Genomic DNA, 16,379 nt, shown 5'->3' on the forward strand with positions numbered 1-16,379 from the left:
GATTGTGAGTGTGACCAAGCTGCTGAGTGGTGTCACTCCTGGATCTTCGAGAACGTGCTCCCTTGGCTCTCCACCACCGGCCTGTAAAGCCCGGAACACGTGCCTCCGGGGAGCTTTTCCTGACACCCTCCAAGCTGCGCTGAGTCTGTTTTCATTTGTTTTAGGGCCACACTCAGCAGTGCTCAGTCAGGGCTGATTCTGGCTCTGTGCTCAGGGTCACTCCTGCTGGGGCTTGGGGGGCCCTATGGGGTGCTGGGATGGAACCCGGGTTAGTGAGTGAGCCCGTGGCTCCGCCTGCTGCTTGCTCTCTGGCCCTGGGTTACGTTCTGTTTGTCTTTTGGGGTACACCTGGCCCTGCTCGGGGCCACGCTGGTGCTGGGGACCATGTGTGCACGCGCAGGTGGAACCCCCAGCAAGCTCCCGGCCTGTCTTCTGGGCTTTGTTCACACTCAGGGTCACTCCCTTGAACAAGCGCCACCAGGCCGGCCCCACGCACAGCTCTGGGCCTCAGGGGCCCGCACACCCGCTGCACACACGATCCCCCCACGCACCCCAGCACCCAGACCGGCCCACCGAGCCACGGAGCCACTCACCAGGGGCACCTCCGCTCCCAGTTCTTCCTCCTCTTCCTCCTGGACAGCCTCTGCCTCCCCATCTCCTTCCTCCTCTTCCTCCTCGCCTTCCTCTTCCTCCTCTTCCTCCTCTATTTCCTCTTCCTCCTCTATTTCCTCTTCCTCCTCCCCTTCCTCTTCCCCTTCCTCCTCCTCTTCCTCCTCTTCTTCTACTTCTTCCTCCTCCTCTTCCTCCTCACCTTCCACCTCCTCCCCTTCCTTCCCTTCTTCCTTCACTCCTTCCTCTCCCTTCCCTTCCTCTTCCTCCTTCTCCTCTCCTTCCTCTTCCTCCCATTTCACTTCCTTCCTCTCCCCTCCCCACCCCGTCGCCCCGTCTTCCTGAGATTCTGTCCGAGCTAGACTGTAGTCTTCCCTGGCTTCCTTTTGCCTGCTTCCACCCTCTTCACGGTCGGAATATTCTTCCCCTTCTTCTATTTCCGTTTCTCCAGCTTCTGAGCCCTCGGGTGGGACTTCCTCTTCCTCCGACATCTGGCCGGCTCTGGGGAACGTGGAGCAGAGTGGTCAGTGGGCCCACCTTGGGGCAGCCTTCGTGGGTCTAGCGGGGAGAGGTCGAGGCACGCTGTTCCCGGGGGAACTGGTGCCCACACCTGAAGGTCCAGCTCCTGGGCCCTGGCCAGCTCGGAACTCAGCCTCTGACTCATTCTGATCGTTCAGAGTCTCGCGGTGCCCAGGGCCTTGGCGGGGAGAGGGGGACCGTGTGGCGCCTGCCAGGGTACCCCCCAGTGAGTAAGAGATACCCCCAGAATATTTTTTTGCTTTTTTTTTTTTTTTGCTTTTTGGGTCACACCCGGCGATGCTCAGGGGTTACTCCTGGCTCATGCACTCAGGAATTGCTCCTGGCGGTGCTCAGGGGACCATATGGGGTGCTGGGTATCGAACCTGTGTCGGCTATGTTGGCTGCGTGCAAGGCAAATGCCCTATCCGCTGTGCTATCACTCCAGCCCCTTTTTTTGCTTTTTTTGGGGGGGATCACACCTGGCAATGCACAGGGGTTACACCTGGCTCTGGACTCAGGAATTACCCCTGGCAGTGCTCAGGGAACCATATGGGATGCTGGGAATCGAACCCGGGTCAGCCGCGTGCAAGGCAAACGCCCTACCCGCTGTGCTACCGCTCCAGCCCCAATACCCCCAGAATACTGGGCACTCTGGGCACATCTCGGGCACAGTCAACGGAGCAACACAGCAGCAGCCGCTCGCGCTGCGACAAGGTGACAAGCCTCGGGCTTCCTTCCTGGCCCCACACTGGCCCCAGGGCCTCAGGGACAGGCGGGGTGGGGGTCTGTGGCTGGCTTAGGTCTCCCCGGGACGCCCCCGGCCCCGCCGGGGCAGCCCCCGCCAGCAGAGTCCTGCCCAGGGGGGACCCGACTCACAGCTGCCTAGGCCGCCTGGACGCCTGGTCCCCTGGGCCACTTGCCGGAGCCTCTGGCGGCCACTTTCTCTTCCACTGGCCCCCTAGTAACGGTTGCTACCCACGCACCCTGTCCCCATGGTGACCCAGCCGCGACAGGCCGGAAAGGAGCCGGGTGACCGGCAGGACTGGCACGCCCCCTGCCGGCGCCTCGGGGAGCCGCAGGGCCGCGTTACTCGAGGTTACTCGCATTACTCCGCATTACTCTCCGCCTTACTCAGGGCTTTCTGCATGCTCAGGCCCTCAGGGAAAGCGACGGGGAAAACTGCGCGTCCGGCCTCGGGAACGCAGGGACTCAGCACCCTGCTTAGGGTGCAGGAACCGGCCGGCTGCTCCCCGCACTGGCTCCAGCCCACCCGCGCCCCTCCAGCGTCCTGCAGCTCCCCCCGAGGCCAGGGCCACGGTGCCTGGCGCCTGGCGTTCGCCTATTCTGGCATCAAATCCACATGCAGGTGACGGCTCCCCTGCTGAGCTACACTCCCAGCTCTCAGCTGCCACCACAGGTGGGTGGTCACACCCCAGCGTCCCAGTGGTGATTTTAGATGCAGGTGACACACCCCACAAAGAGAATACACTGCATACCTGGTACATGCTGCCTTGGTTATACTCTAGGGCCGACCACCCTGAAACCCCTCGGAATTAGGGCACATGATTTAAAGAACGAGCGCCGGGAAACATGGCAGGTGTGTGGCGACTGGGGGGCTGGGTGGGGAGGGGGGTACATGGGGCTGCCCCCTTCAGGGCAGGCTGGGATCTGCGTGGAGCTCAGCTGTTCCGGTCACCTCCTGGAGCCCAAGGCCCACAAACTCGGTAGGGGCAAAGACTCGACACAGGAGACAGGAGTGAGTCAGTCACCCAGACCCGAAGACCCACAGTAGGAAGCACTGGCATACCCGAGGTGAGCTCTGCACACAGTGCTCGTGCCCGTGGCACTGCCAAGCACAGAACAGAGCTGGTGTGGGCCAGAGCAGTAGTATAGCGGGGCAGAGCACTTGCCTTGCACTGGATAACCCAGGTTCAATCCCAGAACCCCACAAGGTACCCGAGTCCTACCAGGAGTGCACCCTGAGTGCAGAGCCAAGGGTAAGCCCTGAACACCGTTGGGTGTGGCCCCCAAACAAAGAGTAGGGGTGCAGGGCAGGACGCTGGCTGCAGCTGGGGAGCCCCCCGGCTTCCCCCCCTTCTCTCAGAAGGCCAAATTCTGAGGGCACCCACACCAGGGAGCCCTTTCTGCACACAGAGGCGTCTGCACGTCGCCATGATCGCCGCGGAGGCAGACGCCTGTGGGCCCGCAGTCCGGAGGCCGAACAGCTGTGGTTCTGCCCAGCTGCTCTGGGCTTTGGCTTGAGAAGTTTCTAAGAAAGTCTCATCATAGCAGCACTTGAAAACTCTTCTTTATTTGGCGGATCCTGCAATAATACAGTCCTATTGTCGCTGGCAGAATCAGTCCTGCCCACACACCCTCAGTCCAGGCTTTGCGGGCCCGCTGCGCCAACACAAACCAGGTTTGGGACAATGCCTCTACCCTGAGAGGCTGCGAGGAGGCTGGAGTTTGGGCTTCCCACTGCTCCGGGCAGAGAAGAGAAGCCGGGAAACCACTGCTAGTCCCCAGCCAGAGCAGAGCAAGATGCTTTTCCGCGGGTCCCCAGGGACAGTCATCTTTGCAAAGGGATGATGTTGAAGCTGGAAGGAAAGCAAGAGGATGAGCATGCGGCTCCGTTCACGACCACCAGAGGGCGATGTTTCGGCCCTGCCGGACTCTCCAGACCAGGGCTCCTGACTCCCTTCCCCAGCCCGGTCACTGCCGGGAGAAGCCAGGGACAGGGTGCCTTACCCCAGCAGACCCCTTCCTGCCCAGCGCTCTGGGACGAGTCGGAGCTGGTGCCGCTGCCCGCTGCGAAGCACCGTCACATTCAAGGGCCGCTGCAAGGAAAAGACGCGACTTTAGTCCGCTTGGCTCAAAGAGCTTCCGACACAAACGCTCACATTCGTTCTCACCCACATTGGCAAAGGAGATTTTTGTTGTTGCTCGTTTTGCGGCCACACCCGGCGATGCTCAGACAGGGCACAGGGGAACATGTGGGGTGCTGGGGATTGAACGCAGGTCGGCTGCATGCGAGGCAAACACCTTTCTACCTTACTGTCTCTCTGGCCCCAGGGATCCTTGTTTTATCTATCTATCTATCTATCTATCTATCTATTATTTTTCTTTTTCGGTCACACCCGTTAATGCGAGGGGTTACTCCTGGCTCTGCACTCAGGAATTACTCCTGGCAGTCCTCGGGAAACCATATGGGATGCTGGGAATCGAACGCGGGGTTGGCCACATGCAATGCAAACGCCCTACCCACTGTGCTATCACTCCAGCCCCCTAGTACTTATTTTAAACAAAATACTCAAATTGGGTGGGGAGGCAGCGGACACTCCTGGGGTGCCCAGTGGAGCTACCAATTGGTACCGTATTCCTGGGAAAACTTCACCTCGCGGATCTCCGAAAGGTGCCCAAGAGACACATTCTGCCCAGGAATTAATGTCCATCCCAGAACTGAAATCCAAGGTTGAAACACGCGAAATATCTTCAGGAAATATTGGTCAGATATACTACAGATATACTCAGCTCCCGGGAGAGAACAAGGCAGAGTCTTCTACCCTGTGCCTGACTGTCTTCACCAGGGCCCAACAGCTGAAGACCTCCGGGCCCCAGCCAAGGCCATGCTGGGACCACTCTCCACACACTTGGATGAGCCTCACGCATAAAAGAACTGGCAGAGGAACCCAGGTGTGTGGGACCCGGGGCTGAGATCTCTAAGCCTGCACGGTTTGGGACTGGACCTGCCAGTAGCTAGACAGTTACACCCACCAACTGCCGTGTAACCCCAACAACGGCCAGGATCCAGAGATTATCACACTCAGCTCCTGGACATCTTATCATCTCATTCCTACTTTGGACAAACTGGCAGGCTACCGAATGTATCCTGCCCACACGGCAGAGTCTGGCAAACTCCCCGTGGTATACCCAATATGCCAAATACCAGTAACAATGATGGGTCTCATTCTCCTAACCCTGAAAGAGCCTTGAATATGGCACTTTAAAAAAAAAAAAATCTCAGGGCTAGGACGAAGGAGACGTTACTGGGGCCTGCTCGAGGCAATCGACGAACAACAGGATGGTCGTGATTGTGGTACTACAGAGCATGAAGCAGTTTCACTGAAAACCACCAAAACCAGCAGAATACAAGCTGGCTTGAATCCAGAAAGACCCGAATCATGTGTTGCTTTGTTTTCAAGCTGGGTTCAGGCCTAAGCACAGACCCGGGACTAAGCCCTGAGCACTGCTGTGCGCGGCCCCAAAACAGAATCAACAAACAAAAATAATAAAACTGGGTTGAGCAACAGAACAGCAGGTAAGGCACTTGCCTTGCATGACCCAGGTTCAATTCCCGGCATCCCATATGGTCCCCCGAGCATCACCAGGAGTAATTCCTGAGTGCACAGCCAGGAGTAACCCCTGAGCATCACCAGGCGTGCCCCCAAACAAAACAAACCCCAAATAAAAAAAAAAAACGGCGAGAGACTACTTTTGTTTCAAAGGATTTCCAGACCTATGTTGGGAGAAAAGCCCCTTTCGATCTGCTTTGAAGTGAAGCCTGTGGCAATGTGTATCATAGCTCCACACTACTAGGGGACAGGATGTATCTGGCGATGTGCAGGTGACAGAAATGTACCCCTATCTATAGAACTGTGATGAAACAATGCAATACTATCTATAGATCTGCAGCGGGAAACAGACAGGCTCGCTCTGGCACCCTGTGTATGTGACCAGCCACACTCTCCCACCACCCTCCTCAACCTCTACAAAGCCTCGCTGTCGCTCAATAAAGCAGAACTGCTTGACGGGCCCCCGCCATGCTCGTGTGCTCATTTCTCGGAGATGGCGGTGGCATGGGGAGATGCTCTTCCCCCCGACCCCTCTCTTTACGGGAAGGGTAGATCGGCCCAGACCAGGAGGAGACCCCAACAGACCTATAGAGTCTTTGGAATATTTAATTAGAAAAAAGTAGATTAAAAACCAGCAACTGGGGCTGGAGCGATAGCGGGTAGGGTATTTGCCTTGCACGCGGCCGACCCAAGTTCGATTCCCAGCATCCCATATAGGGTCCCCTGAGTACCGCCAGGAGTAACTCCTGAGTGCAGAGCCAGGAGTAACCCCTGTGCATTGCCGGGTGTGACCCAAAAAGCAAAAACAAAACAAAACAAAAAAAACCCCAGCAACTATTATACTGATCAAACTGGAAGCAGTCTAAATGTCCGAGTGCCCCTCACTGGGCATGGATGCACAGAGTGGGGTTCCACCCACTCACCAGGGAACCCTAGGTTCTTTGAATTTTGGGGGCTTTAGAGCCACACCTGGCCATGATCGAGGGACCGATGTGGTGCCAGGGATCAAACCCAGGTTGGCCACATGCTAGGCAAGAGCCCCACCTGCTGGCCTCTCTCCAGCCTATGAGTTTGTTTTTGGTTTTTCTTTGTTTTTTTTTTTGGGGGGGGGGGATCACCAACCCAGCTCTGCATTCAGGAATCACTCCTGGCGGGGCTCAGGGACCATATGGGATGCTGGGGACCAAACCCAGGTTGTCTGTGTTCAAGACAAGTGCCCTGCCCATTCTACTATCTCTCTGCCCACCAAGCTCCTTCCTGAGATGATGCAGTGTCCTAAAGCCGTGGTGATGGACACATGACTCCATTCAGGGACTGAGCCCTGAGTCCCACACTGTAAACAGGTGAAGCCAAGGGAGTCAGACCTCAACCAACAGAGGAGAGAGAGAGAGAGAGAGAGAGAGACAGAGAGAGACAGACAGACAGACAGACAGACAGACAGGGAGCCAGTTTGATGGGCTGGGGCATGCTCTGTGCAGTACTGCCGGAACCTGTCCCCAGCAGTGCTGAGATGGACAGAGCAAAAAGTGCCATCACAGAGCAGTGCTGGGGCGGGCTCCATGCACTGGTCACCATGCCCACCACATATGGTGCACGAGGCACACTGGCATGAAGCTGAAGCGACCAGGGCCCAGAGCGGTAACACGGCAGGGAGGGCGTTGGCCTCACACACAGTCAGGCTGGGTTAGCTCCTCAGCACCCTGTACCGTTCCCTGAGTCCCACTAGGGGTGATCACTGAGTGCAGAGTCAGGAGGAAGTCCTGGGCACCACTGAGTATGGCCCCAAAACAAAAAACTGGAAATGGAACTGTCCCTGGACAGTTGGTGGACATGGTGTATCCTGTCCACTTGGAGTACTACGCAGCAGTGTTAAAGGTATGGCCATGCCCAGTGGAACTCCTCCAGGAGACACTGTGAAGCGAAGAAGGAAGAGGAAGCAGTGAGCGCGGAGAAGGGGGGAGAGGGGCCTCCCCAAGACAACGCCACCTGTCCAGACTGAGGGAGGAGGAGAGTGCAAGGACAGAGAGAGGAGAGCGCGCCCAGGGACACTCCAGAGCCCCACGTACCCCCTCGCTGTGCTGCACGACGGTCCCGATGTTCTGCAGCGACTGGAAGTTCTGTGTGTTGACGGAGCCAAACTCCACAATCTCGTCACCCACCTGCAGGCCCTGCAGAGAGCAGAGAGGGCATAGGCAGCTGAGGGGGCGCTGGCTGCTGCCCCCTCGACAGCCGCTCAGAGTGGCTCTCTGGGGCCAGGAGGTGGTGCAGGGGGCCGAGCTCCATCCCTGGTAGTCCTAAGCAGCACTGCTCCGAGTACTGACCCATCCCAGTGGGCCCCCGAGGGCAGCCAGGACCTCCCGTATCAGCTGAGGGGACAGTGGCCATGGCCACTGATGGCAGGAAGCAGGACACCGGATGCAGAGGCCTGGAGGAATGGGAGGGCCTGTGCACCCCACAACCGGGACAGGTGGCCACACCAGGCACAGGGGAAGAACGTAGAGTGGGCGGGGCAGGCGCGCCTGCGGAGCTGGCCAGTGAGGGGCCAGGCCACTACAGACAGGGGGGCCCAGGTCCCCTAAGCAAGGCCAGGAAGGCCATCAGGCGGCCACCAGGGCAGAGACTCCTGATGCAGTGCCCGCAGGGAGCTGAGTGCCCTCCCCGGGGGCACTTCCCACCGTGTCCTGTAAGCAGACAGCAAAAGCCCTGGGCCCCCGCCAGCCTACCAAGCAAGGTTAGGGCGTGGGCTTACGGCCTTGCTGGCGGGGGAGCCCGCACTGACGCTGCCCACTTTGGCGAAGGCCTGCGGGGTGTGGGGCCCGGGGCCCGGGGCCAGGCCGGCGCTCGCGGCCTCCTGCTGGGCCTCCGCCAGGTCCCGGGCCTGCTTCTCCTTGTCGCGCGCGTGCAGCTGGTGCAGGGCCTCCTCCACCTGCTTCATCACCGCCTGGTGGTCGTTCTGCAAACCTGTGGGGAGGCACGGTCAGGGCGGGGAAGGCGCTCTCAGGCCCTGGCCTTTCAGCCAACACCAGCGGGACCGGCAGAAGCCCACAGAAGTCCAGGAAGAGAGCGAGGGGGAGGAGCGGGGCCCCCACATGCAGCAGGCATCCGTGATGGGAGCGGGGGCAGCCCAGGCGGGAGGTGGGGGGGGTTGTCGAGAAGATCTGAGGTGAAACCCAGCAAAGGATTCCCTCAAGATGACCACTCAGGGCTCTGCAGGCTGAAGCCAGATGCCAGGCCATGGGACACAGCAACTTTGCAGGCTGCAGGAGGGCTGGCATTCTGGAAACTTCCATTCAACCTCTGAGGAACTCCCTCTGCTGCAGAAGGCCTGAGCTTTCCTGGAGCCAGGCCTGGAGCGGGGCTCCTCTGTGGGCACTGCTGGCTGACCGGCTGCCTCGGCCTTAGCTTTGGGGGACACGGACACGCCACACCCGGAGGCCACAGATTCGAGCATGCAGAGAGCCGGTGCATGCAGGAAGTCTGGACGGGGTCCGTGTGGCAGACGCGGCTCCTCTGACTCGGAAGGCAGCCCCAAAATAAAGTGAGGACCCCAGAACTTTCAGCACACCTGTAAGGCAGGGAAGCAATCAACCCTGCCAGGCTTGATGGTCAGGGAAAGAAAGTCAGGGACCCAATTTATGATGCGTCACAACTCTAACCAGAATCCAAAAAGCAGCTACCTCTCCTCGGAAAAAATAGGCCCAAAGACGTTGTATTTGTTTGGGCTTTTTGGGTCACACCCGGTGATGCTCTGGGCTACTCCTGGCTCTGCACATAAGGAATTACTCCTGGCAGTACATGGGGGACCCTATGGGATGCCAGGGATCGAACCCAGGTAGGTCACGTGCAAGGCAAACACCCTTCCCGCTATAATGTGCTCCGGCCCTCCAAAGACATTTTAAAAACAACCCTCTTGGGGGCTGGAGAGATAGCACAGTAGGTAGGATAGGGCATTTGCCTTGCATGCGGCCAACCCGGGTTCGATTCCCAGCATCCCATATGGTCTCCTGAGCACCACCACCTGGGTGCAGAGCTAGGAGTAACCTCTGTGCATTGCCAGGTGTGACCCAAAAAGAAAAAAAAAAAAAACAACAAAAAAGAACCCTCTCACCACTGCCCTGTGCCAGAGAGGAGACAGTTCAGTGGGTAGGGAGCCTGCCTTACAAATGGCCAACCAGAGTTTGAACCCCGGCACTTCAAGTCCCTTGAAGTGATCCCTGTGCACAGAGCCAGGAGTAAGCCCTGAGCACTTCCGGGTGTGGTTCAAAACCCAGAAATTTTTATTCTATTTATTTTTGCTTTTTGGGTCACACCCAGCGATGCACAGGGGTTACTTCTGGCTCTGCACTCAGGAGTTACTCCTGGCGGTGCTCAGGGGACCATATGGGATGCTGAGAATCGAACTCGGGTTGGCTGCGTGCAAGGCAAATGCCCTACCCGCTGTGCTATCGCTCCAGCCTCCAGAAATTTTTAAAAAATTGTAACAAATGTAAGATGTTAATAAGTGAAACTGAGTAGAGAGTATTTGGGACCCACTATTTTCCCAATTTTTTAATGAATCCAAAGTTGAATTCGAAAAACTAAAATCCAGGGGCTGGAGTAGTACAAGGCCTGGAGGCAACAGTCCACTCGTCAGGCATGCGGGAGGCCCAGGTTCGATTCCCAGCTTGGCATATAGTTCCCCGAGCACAGAATCGGCAGAAACCCCTCAGCAGTCAGCGAAGTTCCAAAGGCCAAAATGAATGATAGAAATAACACTATGAGGGGCCAGAGCGATGGGACAGCGGGTAGGGCATTTGCCTTGCACGCGGCCGACCCGGGTTCAATCCCCAGCATCCCATAGGGTCCCCTGAGTACCATCAGGAGTGATTCCTGAGTGCAGAGCCAGGAGGAATCCCTGAGCATCGCTGGGTGTGACCCAAAAAGCAAAAAATAAATAACCCTATGGGAAAGTTCTCCAGGAGCCAGTAAGGGACTCTCGGGCTCTTAAGTCATGGAACAAGGCAAGAACGGCGGAAGCTCCAAGGGCGGTGGCACGACTGCTTCATGCGAGGGGTCCCTGGGTTCATCCTGATACTGAGCACAGCCGGGCACCCCTGTCTCCCCCAGAGGGGTCCATCAGTCAACAGAGTGAAGCCTCCTCCGATCCAGAGATGCTGGGAGGCGCTTAGTAACACCTGGGAAAACAACTTCCCAGGTTCCCCCAAACCAAGGGATTGGGGTCCCTGGGAAGTCAAAAGGGTTTGCCCAAAGCCCCAAGTCCCCCACAGGGCTGGCTGGTCAGTCATTGCTTCCCCTACTCTATCTAACAAAATGTTTGTTCATTTTTATTTTTCACAAAGCTACTCATGGTTGGGTTTCAGTCACACAATGACCCAACACCCATCCTTCCATCAGAGTCCATTTCCCACTGACAATGTGTTTTTGGGGTAGAAACCACTGGATTCTTTTCCCAAATCTTTTTTTTTTTTTTTTGCTTTTTGGGTCATACCCAGTGATGTTCAAGGGTTACTCCTGACTCTGCACTCAGGAATTACTCCTGGTGGTGCTTGGGAGACCCTATGGGATGCCGAAGATTGAACCCGGATTGGCTGTGTGCAAGGCAAACGCCCTCCCTGCTATCGCTCCACCCATCTTTTTCACAAATCTTAAAAAAAAAAAAAAAAAAGGCAGGGGCTGGAGCTATAGCACAGTGAGTAGGGCGTTTGCCTTGCATGTGGACGAACCAGGTTTGGTTCCCAGCATCCCATATGGTCCCCCAAGCACCGCCAGGGGTAATTCCTGAGTGCACAGCCAGGAGTAACCCCTGAGCATCACGGGGTGTGACCCAAAAAGGCAAAAAAGAAAAAAAAAACAATGTTTCTGAGTGTCCTGTGACCACCTGTGATTTGGAGACCCTTAGACTGTCGGGCAGCACCCGGCCCCCAGGACCTTGACCCTCGTTAGAAGTATGGAAGCCCAGGAGAGAGCGAGCAGACTCGGGCCTTTGGTGGCCACGGGCCGCACCCCTCCGCTGCCCTCACTGAGGAGAGGAGCACGCTGTGTGCTATGTGGCAGGGACGCCATCCACTTGCTGCACATGGCTTTTGCCACGTCCAGCTGAGTGCGTGACCAACCAACTGGACTGTCGTGACAATCGGTTCTCCACAAAGAGAAAAAATTCTTCAGAACAAAATGCAAGGTAGGGGCTGGACGATAGTACAAATAGGGCACCGCCGTGCATGCAGTTGACCCGGGTTCGACCCCCCGCACCTCATACGGTTCCCCCAAGCACCCCCTGGATAACCCCCGAGTACAGCTAGATGTGGCCCAAAAAAAACGAAGAAAAAAAGAAAAAAGAAAAAAGGAGAGGGCTGGAGTGATAGTACAGCGGGTAGGGCGTTTGTCTTACACACAGCCAACCCGGGTTCGATCCCCCACATCCCAGAGGGTCCCCTGAGCGCCACCAGGACTAATTCCTGAGCGCAGAGCCAGGAGTAACCCCTGAGCACTGCCAGATGTGGCACAAAAACAAAACTACAAGGGAAGCTAGAGAGCCCCAGATGGAGGCCGTGACCACTGTTTTTGGCCACTGATACGGGCCACGAGGGGCGGGGCAGGTCAGGGTAGGGCAGGAGGGCAGCCGGGGGCACAGGGCTGTGGTGGCAACACCCCCCCGCCCCCAGTCAGGGCCACTCACAGATAATGTTGTGCCTCGCAGTTCGGACTTGATAGAGGTCCACGTCAGCGCGGGGGTAGCCCTCACAGTCCACCAGCGGCTCGTTCATTCCAACGCCCTTTTGCTGGAGGGAGGAGGCTTGGTTAGAAGACAGCCCAGCCTGGGGTCCCCAGAGCGCTGCCCGGGCCCCTGCCCCATGCCACCACAACTGGGGGGGGGGGGGCCAACCCAGAGCTGGCGCTGCTCCTCCTCTGCCTGGGAGCCAAACTCACACAGGAAGCTGTTTTCTTTCTTCGTTTCTGTTTGGGGGTAGGGGGTGCTATACCCAGTGGTGCTCAAGGGCTTACTCAAAAACCACTCCTGGTGGGGCTTGGGGGACCATATGGGATTCCAGGAATTGAACCCTGGTCGGCCACATGCAAGGCAGGTGCCCTCCCCGCTGTACTATCCCTTTGTTCCGAACCTGTTTCTTCCAGCGCTTGAAACCCTGGAGGCTATACTGACCCTCCAGCTGCAGCCCGATCAGCTGGTCGCCTGCAGACCAGCCCCTGCAGCTGGCCCCAAGCGTCATCCGCACCAGTTCCTCGTCCCCAGAACCCCCTCACGCCACTGCAACACCCTTGGCCCCTGGCCACACCTTGCTGATGCCCACCACCCCCTTTTGCTTTGGCTGCCGTGTGCGAGTCTGGCGGGCAGCCGCACCTGCGCCCCGCGCCCCGGGACTGAGGTCCTCCAAGGCTGCCCCGGGACCATCAGAGCAGACAGAGTGTGGCACATTAAAAACGGCCAGAAGGGGCTGGAGTGAGAGCACAGCGGGTAGGGCACTTCTCTTGCATGCGGCCAATCCGGGTGGTTCGATTCCCAGCATCCCATATGGTCCCCTGAGCACCACCAGGAGGAATTCCTGAGTGCGGAATTCCTGAGTGAGGAACTCCTGTAAATCGCCGGGTGTGACCCAAAAAGCAAAAAATAAATGAAAAGCGGGGGCCATGGTACAGGCCCTGTTGATGCCAGGGGCAGGAGAGAGATAGCTTAGGGGGGGGCAGAGGTTTTGCGTGCAGGCACCCCGATTTATTCCGTCGCTCCGTAGACCCCTGAGCACTGTCCTGGAAGTGAGCCCTGAGTCCCACTGCGTCTGACCCCAAAACAGACACAACGACAAAAGGCTTTTATTTATTTGATTCGGGAGCTTCCTCCAGGTTCTCTCCACTCTCACTAGCAAGCGACACCTGGCCTGCTGCTGGTGGTGGGCATCTCCCAAGCGTGCAGGAACCCCGGAGCCTGACAAAAAGCATCCGGGGCGCAACAGGACAGGAAGCCAGACGGATGGGAAAGTCCAGGGATTCTCCGGCCCCACGCACGGGCCCCCTGGCTCTCGGGCGAGGGCCCCCTCCTGGCACGTCGGGTCCCCCGCGGCGGTCTGGACGTCGCGAACCCCAAGCGCGGAAGGAGACTCAACTGCTTCCGGGTCACGCGGGGGTGGGGCCGCCCGACGAGACCGCGGACGGGCGTCGGCGCACTCGGGGCCGCGTTCCCGCCCCCCGGCGGCGCGAGGAGCGGCCCCGCGCGGCGGAGACACGGAGTTCGGCAGGGACCCCCAGCGCCCGGCCCCCCAACTTTTTGTCTGTCGGCTGCGTCACTCCCCGCAGGACGCTCCCGGGTGCCCCGCCGCGCGCCGCCCGCCCCGGCCCACTCACGCCGTCCAGCACCGCGAAGTTGGCTCGGATCTGCTCCTCGAGCTCCTCTTTGCGCCGGATCAGCTCCTGCACGTCGGCGACAGTCACCTGGCCGCCCCGCGCGCCGTCCGCGCTCCCGCCCGCCTCCTTCCCCGACATCGCTGCGCCGGCCCGGGTCTCCCGGCGGCGGACGCCCGAGAAGACCGCGGCTACGGCGGCGCGGCGGAGCCAAAACTCCGCGGCCGCGCAAGGGGCGTGGCCTCGATGGGCGCGGTCTCCTTAAGAGGGGCGGGGCCTTCGGCGGGGCGGGGCAAGAGCAGGTCCCGCCCCCGTCTGGGCACGTGACCTCCGGGCCGCGGAGATGCGCGCTCCCTTCGGCGTGGTCCTGGCCCTCCCGGGGCACGGTAGGCCTCTCGCTTGCTCTTTCTTTGGGGGTCTATTCCCCGGGGTGCATGGGGGCTGGGTGTAGGGAGAGGTGGGGAGGTCCTGCATGCGCTCCAGTTTCTAGCTCCTGTCCCAGCTATCTCCCGGGGTTTTGGAAGATGAGAAAAATGTTCTGCTCTCATCCAGTGCTCCAGCGCACTGAGAGCCCAGTGGTGCTCAGGGCTTACTCTTGGCTCAGTGCTCACCGCCTTCGGGGCTCCAGAAAGGATGTGTGAGACCCGGGGATGGAACCCGGGTGGGCCGTGTGCAAAGCCAGTGCCTTACCGTGCTACGCGTCTCTCTGCCCCCATCAGCTCTTTCTCTACATTGCCCCAAGGACACATCAGCTTCCTTCACGCTCCACCCCATCTTACAAACCCATTAATAAGGGTAGTGGGTTCCAGCCTGTGCTCTTGGACCTGGGCGACGGCATCAAGGGTGGCCGAGCAGAGCCTGTGAGAGCATGAGAGCATGAGACTGCCTCCCCCACCCCCAGCTCCTCTGGACCCCAAGGGCACCGCAACAATGGTTTGGGCAGACTGGGTCAAGTACTGTCAGCAGTACCCACCCCATCCCCCAGTTCTTGAGTATGGCGAGGCCCCCCCAAAAAACAATAAAACAAATTTTGGGCACTTACCCAAAAATATGTGACCTGAGGTAAACTACTTCTCTGAGATCTCATCTGGAAATGGTGCAGTGTTAACCACAATTGAAAGACTGTCTCAATGGCCACCAATGGTTCTTAAGTGATTTTGTGTCCCATTCATTGCCCCAGGTGCTGGAGGTATTAAGTATTGAGCACTAAGGGTGCTGGGGAGGCAGCCGTGTGCTAGGGAGGTTGCTTTGCAGACCTGAGGTCCTGGTTCAGTCCGGTGCCTGTCAAATGCTTCTTGAAAAATTGGTTAAAAAAATAGTGATGGTAATAATGATTTGTTGAATATATACAATGTGTCAAACCCTCCTCTAAATGTGCCACAGTATCAATTCAGTAACTTCATGAAACCAGGATTATTATCCCCCTCATTTAACAGTTGATGAAAACGTCTCAGTAACTATCTTGCCAATCCGACAAGTTATGCAGCCAAAATCTGCACCCAGTGTCACCAAGTGCCACTTACCTTCAAAACATATGACTGCCAAGATTTGGCACTGAGAAGAACATATCATCACTTCTGGAGTATTCAAACGTGTTTGCCTTGAGTCTCATGGAAAATAACAGAAATCCAGATTGAGGCACATTCTTCAAAACAACTAGCCGAACTCTTCAAAAAGGCCACTATTGTGAAATACACACACACACACACACACACATTGGGCAGTCTTCCATTAGATTAAAGACAAGGTCCTTAAAAATTTCACCCTGGAGGCCAAAGATACAGGGGTTAAGGCATTTGCCTTGTGTGCGGACAATCTTGGCTCAATCCTAGGTACCACCTTCCGTCCCCTGAGCACCATGGGGACAAATTCCTAAGTATGGAGCTAGAAGTGCCCTGAATACAGAGTCACCAAACTCTCTCTCCAAATAAATTCACCCTGAGGGCTGGGGAGATAGCTCAGAGAACTAGAGGACAAACTCCTTTTTTAACATTTTTTTCTTTTGGGCTGGAGCAGTAGCACAATAGGTAGGGCATTTGCCTTGCACACAGCCGACCCAGCTTCGATTCCCAGCATCCCATATGGTCCCCCGAGTACCACCAAGAGTAATTCCTGAGGGCTGAACCAGGAGTAACCCTTGTGCATCACCAGGTGTGACCCAAAAAGCAAAAAAAAAAACAAAACTTTTTTTCTTTTGCAGCTACACCCGGCAGTGCTTCCTCCTGGTTCTCTGCTCAAGGACCATATGAGATGTTGGGGATTGAACCTGGGTCAGCAGCATGCAAATCAAGTGCCCTGCCCATTACACTATCTTTCCAGCTCTGAAAAACAAGCTTTAAAAGACGATAGAAGCCCAGATTCGTACTGTCCACGACAGAGTCCCCACAAGGTGTGGGCCCACCAAAAGGAACCAGCCAGGAGGTGACTCAAAGAGCTGAAGCAACAGCTTTCAGGAGCCCTGGGTTCAGTCCTGGTGGGCAGATTGTCCCCTGAGCCTCTGTACTTAGTCGGGGCTATAGCCCCTGAGCAGTGCCCAAAACCAAAACAATA

General features: G+C 57.4%; 2 protein-coding genes across 2 annotated transcripts in view; both read right to left on the reverse strand.

Annotated features, from left to right (window-relative positions):
- CFAP251 (cilia and flagella associated protein 251) overlaps positions 1–1,273 on the reverse strand; it is a 29,523-nt gene extending 28,250 nt beyond the window's left edge. The window contains exon 1 of the mRNA XM_056107177.1: positions 1,220–1,273. Within this exon, the coding sequence (XP_055963152.1) occupies positions 1,220–1,273 (54 nt within the window). The remainder of the gene's footprint in view (positions 1–1,219) is intronic.
- A 2,145-nt stretch (positions 1,274–3,418) lies between these two features.
- On the reverse strand, positions 3,419–14,021 carry PSMD9 (proteasome 26S subunit, non-ATPase 9). Its single transcript, XM_056107221.1, has 6 exons — positions 13,833–14,021; positions 12,157–12,259; positions 8,230–8,441; positions 7,547–7,648; positions 3,877–3,965; positions 3,419–3,725 (listed from the first exon to the last, which is right to left on the reverse strand). The coding sequence occupies exons 1-6, from the start codon at positions 13,968–13,970 to the stop codon at positions 3,698–3,700; spliced, it is 672 nt and encodes a 223-aa protein (XP_055963196.1). The 5' UTR covers positions 13,971–14,021; the 3' UTR covers positions 3,419–3,697.
- Between the last annotated feature and the right edge of the window lie 2,358 nt (positions 14,022–16,379).

This window comes from Sorex fumeus, unplaced genomic scaffold (assembly GCF_029834395.1).
Source record: "Sorex fumeus unplaced genomic scaffold, SorFum_2.1 ptg000155l, whole genome shotgun sequence".
Classification (NCBI taxonomy): Eukaryota; Metazoa; Chordata; class Mammalia; order Eulipotyphla; family Soricidae; genus Sorex; species Sorex fumeus.